The sequence below is a fragment of the Salmo salar genome, chromosome 29, assembly GCF_965601325.2.
Source record: "Salmo salar chromosome 29, fSalSal1, whole genome shotgun sequence".
NCBI lineage: Eukaryota > Metazoa > Chordata > Actinopteri > Salmoniformes > Salmonidae > Salmo > Salmo salar.
The window spans coordinates 10,370,991-10,386,407 of record NC_138319.1 but is presented as its reverse complement, the minus strand read 5'-3'; the positions used below and the strand labels follow the sequence as shown (position 1 = coordinate 10,386,407).

Sequence of the window (15,417 nt, the reverse complement as noted above, 5' to 3'; positions counted from 1 at the left end):
CAACTGTAGCGGGCAGATGGTGTTGTGTGGGTGAGCAGTTTGCTGATGTCAACATTGTGAACAGAGGTGGGGTTGTGGTATGGGCAGACATAAGCTACGGACAAACAACAAAATTGCATTTTATCAAATGGCAATTTGAATGCACAAAGATACCGTGACGCGATCCTGAGGCCCATTGTCATGCATTTCATCTGCCGCCATCACCCCATGTTTAAGCATGATAATGCACGGCCCCATGTCGCAAGGATCTGTTGACAGTTCCTGGAAGCTGAAAATGTCCCAGTTCTTCCATGACCTGCATACACACCATGCTCTGGATCGATGTGTACGACAGCGTGTGCCAGTTTCTGACAATATCCAATAGGGATGCACCGATATGACATTTTTGGCCGATACCGATATCCGATATTTTCCTTGCTAAAAAAAAACAATACCGATAACCGATATTACATTTTTTAGTAGCATTTTAAGCATTATAGTACAATTAAATAGTTAAAACACACACACACAAACGGACGCAGCAGTCTAAGGCACTGCAACTCAGTGCAAGAGGTGTCCCTACAGTCCCTGGTTCGAATCCAGGCGTTATCACATCCGGCCGTGATTGGGAGTCCCATAGGGCAGCGCACAATTGGCCCAGCGTCGTCCAGGTTTGGCCATCATTCTAAGTAAGAATTTGTTCTTAACCGACTTGCCTAGTTAAATAAAAAGGTTACACACACACACCAAAAAGTTATTTTGTTGGCATTTACGTATGTCCCCATTACCAGTAAAACATAATCAAAACCTATTTCTTTCACTTACTTGCTGTGCTGTTTCGTTGTCCAGTCATTTCATTATACATGTCAAGCAGTGAAGTTTCAGCTCTCTCTGTCCGTGGCCTCTCTTCCTCGGTGCGCACTGTCACTGTGTCCGCTTCCATCTTGTCCAGCTGTGTATGTAACATTTCACGTAAACCCTGTTTCTTATCTGCATCGAAGTAGCGGTCCTTGTACCTAGCATCGAGCGTGGTGGCAACACATTAAAGAGGCTAAGAGAAAATACCACCTAATTGCTTGTTCACAGCCTCTAGTAGTGTACTTTTGTAAGTACACGGTCTGTCGGCAGTTTTGTTGAGCGGGCGTTTTAATGCTATGACAGAGGGTATCATGTCTGCTGCAGACGCAGTTGATTTGCATATTTCTTGAGTCAGTTGTTCGAATGGCGCTAGGAGTGTGTTCATGTTTCAAACATGTTCTCAAATGGCAGCAACGGTATGAGAACCAGCAAATTCTTGAGCGTGCAATACGGCTTTCCTCAGTACGAAATCCTCGTCGACCCACTGTGCTGTCAGACCCAGCATGCTCACGGGGCTGACATCGCTGGTCCAGATGTCAGTCGTGACGCCCATAGCAAGTAGCATAATGAATTCCATTATCTTGGTGTTAATGGATTTCGTCTTTGAGTTGTCTCGCTGAAATGTTCTTACTCTTTCAAATGACTGCTCGACTTGAACTTCTTTAGCTGTTGGAAGTGTGCGCTTAGTATTTTTCTGCTTCTGTTCTGTGTAGCGCTGTATTTTTCGTGCTGTCATTACGTCATGTACCTACGTTATATAGGTATGCACGTCAGCTTTGACATCGGTTTTGCACATCGGCGTTAAACTGGACATCAGGCCGATGCTGTCATTTTTAGCTAATATAGGCCGATTCCGATATGCTCACCGATATTTCGTGCATCCCTAGTATCCAACAACTTCGCACAGCCATTGAAGAGGAGTGGGACAACATTCCACAATAAACAGCCTGATCAACTCTATGCGAAGGAGGAAAGTATCTGTGACCAACAGATGCATATCTGTATTCCCAGTAATGTAAAATCCATAGATTAGGGCCCAATTCATTTAAATTGACTGATTTCCATATGAGCTGTAACTCAGTAAAAATCGTTAAAAAAATGTTGCATGTTGTGTTTAGTTTAAGAAACAAACAAAAAAAATTATCCAACCCATTGGGTATCTCACTGCACCCTTATGTCTTGAAATATGCAGCTAGACAGATTAAAAAGTAAACTTACATTATAAAACTTCTGACTCTGCCCATAACTTTCTAACTCTGCCCATAACTTCTGGGCTTTATAGCACTCCCAGAAGGCATGAATTATTGAGTTATTGTTTAGTTTCACACTTAAAATATGACTGCAGTTGTGCTGTAGAATCTGAATTGTCTCTCTTGTAAAATAAGGATTTCAATGGCAGAATCCCTGGACAACATCTCAGTGGTTAATTTAGATATTTATATTTTAGGCCTAAAATATAAATATCCCAAGAAGCCACTGAGGGTCCACTGAGGCATAACAATGTATCTGTGTCCCAAATAGCACCCAATTCCCTATATAGTGCACAACTTTTGACCAGAGAACATATGGGCCTTGATCAATATTGTGCAATATATATATAGAGAATTGGGTGCCATTTGGGACGCAACCTCGGTGTGTTACTTACCGCGGCGGTGGGTAAGGCCTCAGTGAGCCAGTTGGTGATAAGCTCCAGGATGTGTGTGGCCTGGCCCCAGCTACACAGACACTCGATGATCTGACTGTACTGGGACACCTTGGCCCCCGCCTCTAGCCTCTTCAGCCTGGACAGCACCCCACAGCTGGAACACAGGCACCAGGAGGGGACAGTGTTAACGCGTGCGCGAGAGTAAGTGATTGAGTGAGAGACAGAGTCTGAAGTGGAGACAAAAAATAAATAAAAAAAAGACAAGTTAGCAGGACCCCACTGACCTGAAAGTGGGGACAGAAGCTGGGGGCAGTAGGGAGGCCAGTTGGATGAGGGGAACTGTGCAGCGCTCCTCCTGAAAGAGAGAAAAGTGAGGACACCTTAAAAAAAGATGTAGAGGATATCTAGGGTGTGTCCCAATAATCTCGCTTCTTCCTGAAGTGTGCACTCTCACTACTCCCCACACATTTAAAAAACATTGGATTGGTGTAGGCATGGGCTAGAGGGAGTTTCAATATACCAGTCATTTCCTTTCAAATCCATGAATGGAAGTGAAGCAGTGCGCAGTTTGGGAGAAAGGAGAGACTATTGGGACACAACCTCCAGTCTACCTCATACCTGGAAGATGTTGAAATATTTGGGCAGGACGGAGCCAAACTTGACAGTGGTGTACTGGAGGGCGTCCTTGTTGAACTCCAGGGCTTTCCGGATGCTCCTCCACAGGATCACTACCACCTCCAGCAGACTGGCCATGGACGCCGTGTCCTTGACCGAAAGGACATCCTCAAGAACCTGAGATTTGAAAATCAACAAACTGTCACTCAGCAACTTGTGGTGGTAAACAGCTGAGTGATGGGGCTGGAGGTATGTAGAGTTCAGTAGGTACCCGCACTCAAACCATAAAAAGGAAACACCAAAGAGGCCGAGACGAAACAAATATGCTTTTTAATATCATGGTTGAAAGAATACAAAAATCAACCTTTTTTTTGTTGCACTTTTTTTTCGAGCTTGGTATTAAATGATTTATACTTTTGCATACCAGCCTTGTTGGTTTTTTCCTTTTGATGGTTTGAGTGCGAGTTCCTAATGAACTCTATACAGATATTTATTCTCTCACGCACCGGTCACCAATCATTCTGGCCTTAGCGCAAACCTTCATACTGGCTTTCTGCACTGGAGACAGGTAAGCACTCTTAAATTCAAAGACTGACCCTCCATAAGATCAAAATGATCGTTTTAACCATGTTTTGAAGCTAGACAGTGCTTACAATGGAGTAAAACATGTTCGTATTTGGGGTTTTGATGGGGTACGACAGTTTAACTCATGAGGCATTTATAAGTTCATTTATTTTCTTCAAGGGGTGGGAGGTACTATTCCCAGATTGCAATTTGAATGATAAACATTTTTCATTATAGTACATGCATTCCACTGACAAACAAGAATCTCTTTAGTCTTGTAAGTGATTCAAAATTCAACGCCACAATCAGTCTTACACTAGCGTTCTCCTTGTTGATCGGGTTTGTCTTGTTCGGGTCTTCAGTCTGGATGCAGGCATTCAAACACCGGCGGATTGTCAGCATCAGCTTGACTGGGACACACAAGGTACAGTAAACAGTCTGAAGATTTTTAACAACTTCAAATGACTCACATCTGCAAGCTAGATATGTATTTTAAAAAAAGAATAATCTACAGGGGGAATAAAGACCTATGACTTCAACAACAGTAAACTTCTGAGGATCAATGAAGGCTTTAAATCCCACATATGCTGACAGGCGCTACATAGCTGCAGGCCAAACTCACCTACTGTATGTTGGTGAGGGACATGCATACGTGGGACAAACTCACCTATGTTAGTGGGGGCAGTGTAGATGTGCGAGTACTGGTAGAACTTCCTGGCTGCCTTGGGGTTCATCTGAATCAGAGTGACACAGCGCTCACACCACACCTCCTCTGATTGGTTGACGGGGAAGAAGGAATTGAAGAGGAGGTTGACGATGCGCTTGGAGACAGGCTGCGAGTCGACAGCCAGACGGGCTAGCAGGTGTTCCATGGAGGACACTTTCCAGAACTGGCCAGATGAAAGAGGGGTTGTACGGCAGGGTGAGCATCACAAGTAATGTCTGGCAGTATTACAGAGGTAGTGGCGGTATCAAAAAAAGTTGAAGGCCTTCACATACAAAAATCACAATGAAGATATCAACGGCCATCAAAATTGTTAAAAGGTTTCAAACAAGTCTAAGAAATGCGAAAGTTGGACATAAAACATTTTACAGGCACAGACAAATAATGAATGGCATTGAGGGATTTATTGTGGAAATTCAGCTATTCAATTTATTGTCAAATGTCTTTTTTTTTTTTTTGAATACACTCAATAATACACTGAGTGTAGAAAACATTAGGAACACCTGCTCTTTCCATGACAGACTGATTAGGTGAAAGCTATTATCCCTTATTGATGTCACTTCAATCAGTGAAGATGAAGGGGAGATTAAAGGATTTAAGCCTTGAGACAACATGCATGGATTATGTATGTGTGCCATTCAGAGGTTGAACGGGCAAGAGAAAATATAATGCCTTTTAACGGGGTATGGTAGTAGGTGCCAGGCGCACCGGTTTGTGTCAAGAACTGCAACGCTGCTGGGTTTTTCACACTGAACAGTTTCCCATGTGTATTAAAGAATGGACCACCACCCAAAGGACATCCAGCCAACTTGACACAACTGTGGGAATCGTAGGAGTCAACATGGGCCAGCATCCCTGTGGAACGCTTTCAACCCCTTGTAGAACTCATGCCCCAACGAATTGAATCTGTTCTGAGGGCAAAAAGGGAGCACAAGTCAATATTAGGAAGGTGTTCCTAATGTTTTATACATTCAGTGTACATTCTCATTGTAGCAGGTATTTTTGGGATATTTAGTGTTAAAATAAAAGTATGTTGAGCATTTGCATAAACACACCGTGTATATTTGCAGACATGAAACAATTAACATAAAGGGGAGGAACAGGGCTACAACCACCAAACATTGTCTATCCTACCTGCACTCATCTGCGTGGTCTATGCCTCATTAATTACTGTTCTCACGTTTTCTTGTATAATTCAACAAGTGTGTCAATTGCAGGATACGCTCAGATTACAAATCAACACACTTGGTTCTAGATTACACCTAACATACTTTACATCGTTTGCAAGATCAGACACAACATCCCCATAATCCAGGTGCTCATTTTGTTGAGTTTCTTTCATTTCAACGCATCTAAATTGTTAAACATTTTAACTATTAAATGACTTTCTTTCAATTCAACAAAACATGCACACCTATCAACAACAACAAAAAAGGTGATCTTTCTCCTCTTTCTTGTGATGCAAGTGTCAAGACAGTGTGTTAAATCCCAGATGAAGCTTCAGCATTCTTATAGATTCAATTGAAAGCCATTGTATCCCAATGTGCCCATTTCCCCCATTACCGAGGTGTGTTTGACAGGTCATTACGAACATTTACAAGATAAAAAGAGTCACAGAAGTCAAATGAAAGCAATCCATCCAGCAAGATTTAAGTGACAAGTGGATTCTGGACCCCTCAAAACACAGGAAATAGATGGCTGAAAAAGACAGATCCTCAGATGGGCGGGACATGTGCGTTGCTACAGAATATGTACCTATACATGCCTGTACAATAAAAACACACAAGCTGTGTCTTACCTTGGCGGCCCGCACTGCTTTAATCTTTAGCAGCATGTCAAGGAAGGCCACGCGTACTTTCTCCGAGGTGTCGTGGAGGCTGTTCTTCAGAGCTGGCAGAAGCTGCTCAAGCAACGGGTGGCTGTAGCTATTGTCCAGTACGATGGTCAAACACTGGAGAGAAGATTTAACAATGACTGGTGGCGATCTAGTGGGGGGGGTGGGGGGTCAGAGTTCACAGTTGCACAGTGCATTCGGAAAGTATTCAGACCCCTTAACTTTTTCCACTTTGTTACGTTACAGCATTATTCTAAAATAGATACAATTGTTTTTCTCCCCTCAACATACACACAATCCCCACAATGACAAATCAAAAACTGGCTTAGACATTTTTGCAAATTTATTCAAAATAAAAACTGAAATATCAAATGTACATATGTATTTAGACCCTACACTCAGTACTTTGTTGGCAGCGATTACAGCCTCAAGTCTTCTTGGGTATGACACAAGCTTGGCACATGTATTTGGGGAGTTTATCCCATTCTTCTCTGCAGATCCTCTCAAGCTCTGTCAGGTTGGATGGGAAGCGTTGCTGCACAGCTATTTTCAGGTCTCTCCAGAGACGTTTGATTGACATTCAGAGACTTGTCCCGAAGCCACTCCTGCATTGTCTTGGCTGTGTGCTTAGGATCGTTGTCCTGTTGTAAGGTGAACCTTCACCCCAGTCTGAGGTCCTGGCAGTTTTTCATCAAGGATCTCTGTACCTTGCTCCGTTCATATTTCCCTCGATTCTGACTAGGCTCCCAGTCCCTGGGGCTGAAAAACATCCCCACAGCATGATGCTGCCACTACCTTGCTTCACCGTAGGGATGGTATTGGCTAGGTGATGAGCAGTGACTGGTTTCCTCCAGATGTGACGCTTGGCATTCAGGCCAAAGAGTTCAATCTTGATTTCATCAGACCAGAGAATCTTGTTTCTCATGGTCTGAGAGTCCTTTAGGTGCTTTTTGGCAAATTCCAAGCGGGCTGTCATGTGCCTTATTTTTATTTAATCCATTTTGGAATAAGACTCTAACGTATCAAAATGTGGAAAAGGCGAAGGGGTCGGAATACTTTCCCATATGCACTGTAGGTCTGCATACCAAAATGGCACCCTATTCCCTATATAGTGCACTGCTTTTGACTAGAGCCTTATGGCCCAGTCATGTTCTATTATATAGTGTTCTATAGTATTCAATACCGGGGTCACCCACCTTGAAGACGGAGCAGCGGACATCAGGGGAGCTGGTATCATTGGCCAGCTCTACCACCAGCTTCTTGAGGAAGTCGGTGATGACGGTGGCGGGGATGACCTCCCAGCACTTGGCCAGGATCTTACAGACCCCCAGGGTGGCTGTGGAGCGCACCAGGGGCTGAGGGTCCTCCAGCAGGCACTGACGTATTACAAACAGACACACAAGAACAAACAGGAGAGAGCTTCAGAAGATTTATGAGACGCAAGGAATAAACAGGAATACACTGTACACAGTGCTGATAAAATAGGCTCACTACACTTGAACTACTTGACCCTTTAATCTACACATAGAAACATTCTATGCTGATTTGGGAATGTTTTGTAATACCAAATTGTCGTACTCGCTCAACTTGTGGCATTTTCTTTTGGAGTTTCAAATACATTAAAACGACCACTTGGAAATTCAGTGTCATAATACAATGACTTACGACCAGCGTGTCCAGTTGTTTCTGGATGGTCTCGTCCACCTTCTCACTGCTCTGGCTGGGGTCGTGGATAGGGAAGGCCTCTGTGAATAGCAGAGTGGCATTGGCCCGGACCTCAGAGTTGGCAGCCTACAATGATAGCGAGAATATTCCTTCATTAGTTCAACTGGGGGGGACACACACACACACTATCCAGAAATAAAGAGAGTATGTGTGTGAAGGAAATTTTGACAGTACACTTAGCGCTCTCCAGAGAATGGGCTTGTAGAGTCTGTAGAGCATCTCATCTAACCCGTGGCGGCCCTTCAGCTTGTGAAAGTAGCTCAGTATCTAGAGAGAAGGGAGAGTTTAGTCACACACATAGAACACACGTCAACAATTGCAAAGAATATGTCAACTTTGTGGCAAAGTAAGCCAGCCAGAGGTTTGCTGATATGATCTGGTCCTTTGTAGCTCAGCTGGTAGAGCATGGCTATTGCGACACCAGGATAGTGGGTTCAATTCCCTGGACTGCCCATATGTCAAATAAATAAATAAATAAATAAATATATATTAATATATAAAATGTATGCACGCATGACTAAGTTGCTTTGGATAAAAGCATCTGCTAAATGGCATACATTATTACGTCCCTTCCGTCTTCAAGAGAGCGAGAGTTGCACCCCTTCTGAAAAAACCTACACTCGATCCCTCCGATGTCAACAACTACAGACCAGTATCCCTTCTTTCTTTTCTCTCAAACTCTTGAACGTGCCGTCCTTGGCCAGCTCTCCTGCTATCTCTCTCAGAATGACCTTCTTGATCCTAATCAGTCAGGTTTCAAGACTGGGCATTCAACTGAGACTGCTCTTCTCTGTGTCACGGAGGCTCTCCGCACTGCTAAAGCTAACTCTCTCTCCTCTGCTCTCATCCTTCTAGACCTATCTGCTGCCTTTGATACTGTGAACCATCAGATCCTCCTCTCCACCCTCTCCGAGTTGGGCATCTCCGGCGCGGCCCACGCTTGGATTGCGTCCTACCTGACAGGTCGCTCCTACCAGGTGGTGTGGCGAGAATCTGTCTCCGCACCATGCGCTCTCACCACTGGTGTCCCCCAGGGCTCTGTTCTAGGCCCTCTCCTATTCTCGCTATACACCAAGTCACTTGGCTCTGTCATATCCTCACATGGTCTCTCCTATCATTGCTATGCAGACGACACACAATTAATCTTCTCCTTTCCCCCTTCTGATAACCAGGCGGCGAATCGCATCTCTGCATGTCTGTCAGACATATCAGTGTGGATGACGGATCACCACCTCAAGCTGAACCTCGGCAAGACGGAGCTGCTCTTCCTCCCGGGGAAGGACTGCCCGTTCCATGATCTCGCCATCACGGTTGACAACTCCTTTGTGTCCTCCTCCCAGAGTGCTAAGAACCTTGGCGTGATCCTGGACAACACCCTGTCGTTCTCCACTAACATCAAGGCGGTGACCCGATCCTGTAGGTTCATGCTCTACAACATTCGCAGAGTACGACCCTGCCTCACACAGGAAGCGGCGCAGGTCCTAATCCAGGCACTTGTCATCTCCCGTCTGGATTACTGCAACTCGCTGTTGGCTGGGCTCCCTGCCTGTGCCATTAAACCCCTACAACTCATCCAGAACGCCGCAGCCCGTCTGGTGTTCAACTTTCCCAAGTTCTCTCACGTCACCCCGCTCCTCCGCTCTCTCCACTGGCTTCCAGTTGAAGCTCGCATCCGCTACAAGACCATGGTGATTGCCTACGGGGCTGTGAAGGGAACGGCACCTCCATACCTTCAGGCTCTGATCAGGCCCTACACCCAAACAAGGGCACTGCGTTCATCCACCTCTGGCCTGCTGGCCCCCCTACCTCTGAGGAAGCACAGTTCCCGCTCAGCCCAGTCAAAAAACTGTTCGCTGCTCTGGCACCCCAATGGTGGAACAAGCTCCCTCACGACGCCAGGACAGCGGAGTCAATCCCCACCTTCCGGAGACACCTGAAACCCCACCTCTTTAAGGAATACCTAGGATAGGATAAAGTAATCCTTCTACCCCCCCCCCCCCTTAAAAGATTTAGATGCACTATTGTAAAGTGGTTGTTCCACTGGATATCATAAGGTGAATGCACCAATTTGTAAGTCGCTCTGGATAAGAGCGTCTGCTAAATGACTTAAATGTAATGTAAAAATTATTATAAAGCCTTAGCAGTCATTTATGAAAGAAGACAACAAAAAAAAATACAAGTAATGTGTGCTGTTGAAGTATTACTATGTCCACGTCCCAAGTGGTACCCTATTCCCTATATAGTGAACTCATTTTGACCAGAGCCCTATGGGTGCACTAGTATGGGCCCTGGTCAAAAGTAGTGCACTGTATAGGGAATAGGGTGCCATTTGGGACGTACACCGAGTCAAATGTGCACGCCCACCTGTCTGACTTTGGCATAGACGGGTGAAGACCTGTGCAGGAGCACAGCGTGCCGCATGAAGTCCTGGATGCAGGTGGTCTCTATCTGCTCCAGACAGAACCCAGAGGCCTTCTTCCAGGCCCGGCAGTAGATCTCAGCTATGTGGTCAGTGAGGGAACTGGGAAAAGAGTTCAACCAAGGAGTAAAAAAACAGGTATATCATCATGAGTTGAATAGTAGAAAACCACTGCCTCCTGACAACTACCTTAGAATAAGTAAGCCTTGACCGAGCCACAACAGACCATTTCCTGTTTCTGCAGCGGGAGGTGCAACTACACCCCCTGGACAGGACACTAGTTTGCGACAGGGCCCCGCTCCAAATCAGGGGTGCCCAATTACATTCAGCCGCGGGCCGAACAAAGCTATATATTATTTGTACTCTGCAAAGTGACCACAAGAAGTCCAAACAGATACACTATTTCACAAAAACAGAATCTTTTCAAACCTTGATTACATTGGGATACATTCATATATGCATCTATATTTAAGTGTAGGAATACTTGAGAACAGATTTCCTAAATTAAAATCACTTTTAGCTGATATCCCGGGTAATTTTACAGTCCTTAATGTCCAATTATGTTTTTGCTCAGAAAACTTGGAAAGCCAAATAAAAATCACCCGCTGGCCACTTTTTGGGGGAACCCTGCAGGCGGAGTGCCAAGCAGAGGCATCGGGTCCCATTTTCTAAGAGTCTTTGGTATGACTCGACCGGGGATGGAACCTTCAACCTCCCAATCTGGCTGACATTCTAACGAGACCAAACTAGAAATGCAAACACTTACTTTGCAAAGTAGGGCAGCTGGTTTTTGACGGTTCCATGGATCATTCGGATGAAGTTGACATTCCAGCTAAAGAGGAACACCATCAGACGCTTTCCCTGCCCAAGAAAGTCATGTTGTCAGAACAACAATGTGAGCATGATACTGTAGGACGGACACACACACACAAGACCTGGATTTCAAATACTTCAAAAAAACAATTGAAAAACAGAGAGCGTTTGCTTGAGTCTGTCTGGAGTACCAGATGGGCAGGGTTTGCGGTCTTTTCTTTTGTTATATTAAGCCAGGCAAGCTCAAACAGGCGCAGATAAAGTATTGAATACATTTTTTTATTTTTAATATTCGAAACCCAGTTCTAACACACAAACGTACATCTTGGTTTCTGATGTGATTGACACTGAGGAAGCACTGTAGCAGCAGATCGATCAGCTCCTTGCTGTCCTCCGATGAAAAATCCACAGTCAGCAGCACCTCATGGAAACCCCACAGCCTTCGGATCTCAGCCACCTGAGAACACACACAGACAACGCAGTGACAGCATTCAGCAACCCAAATACAAAACTGGTCGACGCCACAAGACAAAAACGTGCCAAGATTAGACAAATGGTTGATACAGAGAGAATTATTTCCCCAGATACTCAGACAGACTTTGGAGAACAGCCCAAAACGCAGATGGTTCGTTCCACCAATTCGGTGCCTTTTTGAGAAGTGGCAATTAAATGATTCACAACAAGTTAAGTTGTTCAAACATTTCTAGCCTGTCTATCCATTTATGGGTAACAGGGTTGACGTGTTACGCTCAACCAACTCAGTTATCCACCACAAAACGGACAAAAAGATTAGAACCAGCTCACCTATTTTTACAGTATGATTTGACTATTAGTTGCTCAATGTTTCTTTTGAATTTTTTTTTTTAAAGGAATAGTTTCACCATATTAAAATGAGAGTTCAGTTCACGTTACAGGGTTGACCTTAAAATGAATCACTAATCACATTAAATAAATAATCATCTTCAGAAATGACTGTCAAAGCAACAAAATAACTCGGCCTTTACAATGATGGTGAAATTTTGGGGTTGAGAGTTAAAATCTTCCTAGAAGTCACAGAGAGTGCATGGAGGGACATGGCAAAATGCAGAATTTTGTCAGTTTAGAAAGTCTTTATTCATATAAAATTCAAATGTAGTGAATTCTCCATGTGCTCTATAGTAAACGGAAGTTCATAAAAAAAAAAATCCAATATTCGTGCACAATTTAGACAAAATATCAATGGGGCGCAAAAGGCACTATTTTTGTGAACCCCCCCCAGATTCTGCTTGCGACAAGAGCGGATCCATCTTACTAGGGCAGAAAAAGAGGATCACACAGACCATAATCGTATATCACTCCAATGAAAATATACACCTCTCTCAGATACACTAGAGTTGAAGACTTCAGTGCTGACATAGAAATAAAATACACACTCTCAAATCAAATTCTTCAGATGAGCACTGAATGAGAGTACCAGGTGATTAGAAAGCGCTCGTCTGTTGTCGAGACTACGGAGTGGACATAAAACAGATTTAATGAGACCAGTCATTCACTTTTTGGCTCAGGCTCCTGATGGAGATGATTAGGGATATAGGGGGCTTGACAAAACACAGTTGAGGAAAGCCAATCAGATATGGGGCGAACAAAATAAAAAGCAAGCCAAAAAAAATGAAGGAAACAAGAAACATGCAGCCTCTCATTCTGTATTTCCCACCAAAATAACTGTGATATAGATTTTTAAGCAATCCTATAAAGCCTGCTAGAGAGAAAGAAAGACCGACAGAGAGCAAAATAGAAAAGCAACGACAGGCCATGTTGGTGCTAAAGGGTACGTACTGGTTTCTTCAGTATGAGAGTCTTCTCCAGGCATACGAGGAAGGCTGTGCGGCCCAGCTCTTCTTTCCCCAGGAGGCCTTTCTTCCACCAGGCCTCACACAGACCATGGACAGCCTGCCGCAGAGGCATCTCAGAGGCAGGAAGGTAGGGCAAGACACCTGGAGTTGTTCGACAGAGAGACAGTAGTTTAAAAAAAAACTGGCTATGAAAAGCACTATAGAAGTTTAATAAATGATTATAATAAAATCGAGGATACAGGGTTAATATTCAATAAAACAAAAGCACTCACCATTTAATATGTTGGCACACTCTAAGAGAGAGTTGTAAGTGTCACCATCCTCAATGACTTCAACCGAAGCAGTGACCACGAGCGTCACTCCCTCAAAAACAGATAAGGTGTGCGTCTGAACAAGAACGGTAAAGATGAACACCTCTCAATCAAGGAATAGTAGACAACATTTACATTAGATGAAGGAGATGAAGTCAGAGCAAGAATAAAACAAGTTATCTTGTCATGTCCAGTTTGGAACAACATAGAAGTGGCCAGGATGTAGAGTTGTCACTATACCAGTATCACAATACTATGATACCCAATTTTCCATGGCAAAAAAAAGAAACCCAGAGGCAGTCTAAGCTCTTTGGTTGAACCTGCTTTAAGTAAAATAGTGTGATATAGCATGTAAAATAAACAAATGTTACTCTGAGTGACAACATAATGTGGTTCCTTTCCAACATTAGGTCTGTATCACTCAAATTAAACCCGCTCAATGCTTTGTTTCCTTGCCACGATACTAGTATTGTATAAACTTTAAGTGACATAACTAACAAGTATTCACCAGGTCTGGGGACACCTCCATGTCATTGTCCTCCTCTATGCCAGCATCCCAGTGCTCTTGTGGGAAGGCCGCCAGCTGGTCACAAAGCAGTGTGAATAGTCTGGCCCACAGTGCCTCCCTCTGGACCTTTGGCAACTCCTGCAGGACCTCTTCCAAGTCAAAGGGCTCAGTCCTGTCCTTCTGCGGTAACATTTCAACCAACAATATGGGGTCAGAGGCAAGGCTCTCAGATATAACATAACAAATCAGTGTTGTAGAAAACACTCATATTAAGATTCATGATATTGGTCTTATAAGATACATTTTTGAAGGTTGACAAAAATTACATTGGTTTTAGCTATACCATCTAAATGTAGTTATATAGCTAGCTCATGTCACTCATCAGAAATGTAAGTAAACAGTTAGCTCACTTGGTGGAGCTTAACTTACTTGCTAAATGCTAACAATGGGTGTATTCATTACATCCATTAAAGGAATCCGTTTACAATTTCAGAACCAAAAGAGAAGCAAACGGTGCAAATGGAATGATAAAGACCTAACTGAATTTGTCCAAAAGAAACTCTCGTTTCCATTGCAAAAAGTTTTCCGTTTGGAGTGAAACAAAATTCTTAATGAATACACCCCAGCTATAAAACTGACAGCACAAACTAGCTAACGTTAGCTAAGTGTAAAGTTACTTACATGGAGTTCAGTGAAATTCAGAAATTCCCCCACATTGTCTTTGCAGACCGAGTTTAAAAATGCCTCTCGCTTAGACATTTCGTTTAGCCAGTGCCGTGAAATAAGCAGTCAAATCTCTGAATGATTGGGATAAAAGCAACATATCATGACATCATGAGCAACAATAACATAGCCAAGTTAGCTAGCTAGATTCGTGTTTCCGATTTATAGACTGAACTATGACCTAAAGTTCATCAGAACATCATATACCACTAAGCGAATTTAATGTTAAATACATATCAATGTTTTGTGTCGTTATTCTTAGAAATCATAAACGATTACTTATTATGATTTAGCTAGCCACACACTCACCCAACAGCTTCCCCGCGCAAATTTTGATTTAAGATCCAGAGCCACGTCTGTTCAACGTCATTACGTTTTCTTGCACGCACGCACGCAATGTACTGTAATTTATTTTTGCAGCATTTTGTAGAGAAAGCCACTTATGCTATTGGCAGTACATGTTTTCATTTCACATGTTGCGTGTAATTGTAGTTTCTTAAAAATGTGGTTTTAATTTAATCTGTCTCTCAAATTTGTATCAGTTAATTTTAAACGCTATTCATGTAAAGTAACTGGAAAGTAAATAATCACGAATTGAAATATCAACTAGTTGTGCCTGAACCACTAGATGGCTCTTACGTACAGCAAAACAAGGACTAGCAGCTACAGTGTACTCGGAAAGTATTCAGACCCCTTGACTTTTTCCACATTTTGTTACATTACAGCCTTATCATAAAATGTATTAAATACTTTTTTCCCCTTCATCAATCTACACCCAATACCCCATAATGTTTGTACATTTATAAACATAAAAAAATGTAAATATCACATTTACATAAGTATTCAGACCCTTTACTAAGTACTTTG

The 15,417-nt window shown here is 43.3% G+C and overlaps 1 protein-coding gene across 1 annotated transcript in view; it reads right to left on the bottom strand.

The window, feature by feature from the left end:
* The window catches only part of ncapg2 (non-SMC condensin II complex, subunit G2), a 31,238-nt gene extending 16,322 nt beyond the window's left edge, over window positions 1–14,916 (bottom strand). Inside the window, exons 1-17 of the mRNA XM_014180657.3 lie at window positions 14,860–14,916; window positions 14,509–14,624; window positions 13,828–14,007; window positions 13,281–13,395; window positions 12,992–13,149; window positions 11,499–11,633; window positions 11,130–11,224; window positions 10,309–10,465; window positions 8,119–8,211; window positions 7,885–8,010; window positions 7,416–7,595; window positions 6,184–6,336; window positions 4,329–4,551; window positions 3,977–4,071; window positions 3,101–3,274; window positions 2,767–2,837; window positions 2,483–2,636 (exon numbers count right to left, since the gene is read on the bottom strand). Of these exons, the coding sequence (XP_014036132.2) occupies window positions 2,483–2,636; window positions 2,767–2,837; window positions 3,101–3,274; window positions 3,977–4,071; window positions 4,329–4,551; window positions 6,184–6,336; window positions 7,416–7,595; window positions 7,885–8,010; window positions 8,119–8,211; window positions 10,309–10,465; window positions 11,130–11,224; window positions 11,499–11,633; window positions 12,992–13,149; window positions 13,281–13,395; window positions 13,828–14,007; window positions 14,509–14,586 (2,187 nt within the window). The 5' untranslated portion in view covers window positions 14,587–14,624; window positions 14,860–14,916. The remainder of the gene's footprint in view (window positions 1–2,482; window positions 2,637–2,766; window positions 2,838–3,100; window positions 3,275–3,976; window positions 4,072–4,328; window positions 4,552–6,183; window positions 6,337–7,415; window positions 7,596–7,884; window positions 8,011–8,118; window positions 8,212–10,308; window positions 10,466–11,129; window positions 11,225–11,498; window positions 11,634–12,991; window positions 13,150–13,280; window positions 13,396–13,827; window positions 14,008–14,508; window positions 14,625–14,859) is intronic.
* Between the last annotated feature and the right edge of the window lie 501 nt (window positions 14,917–15,417).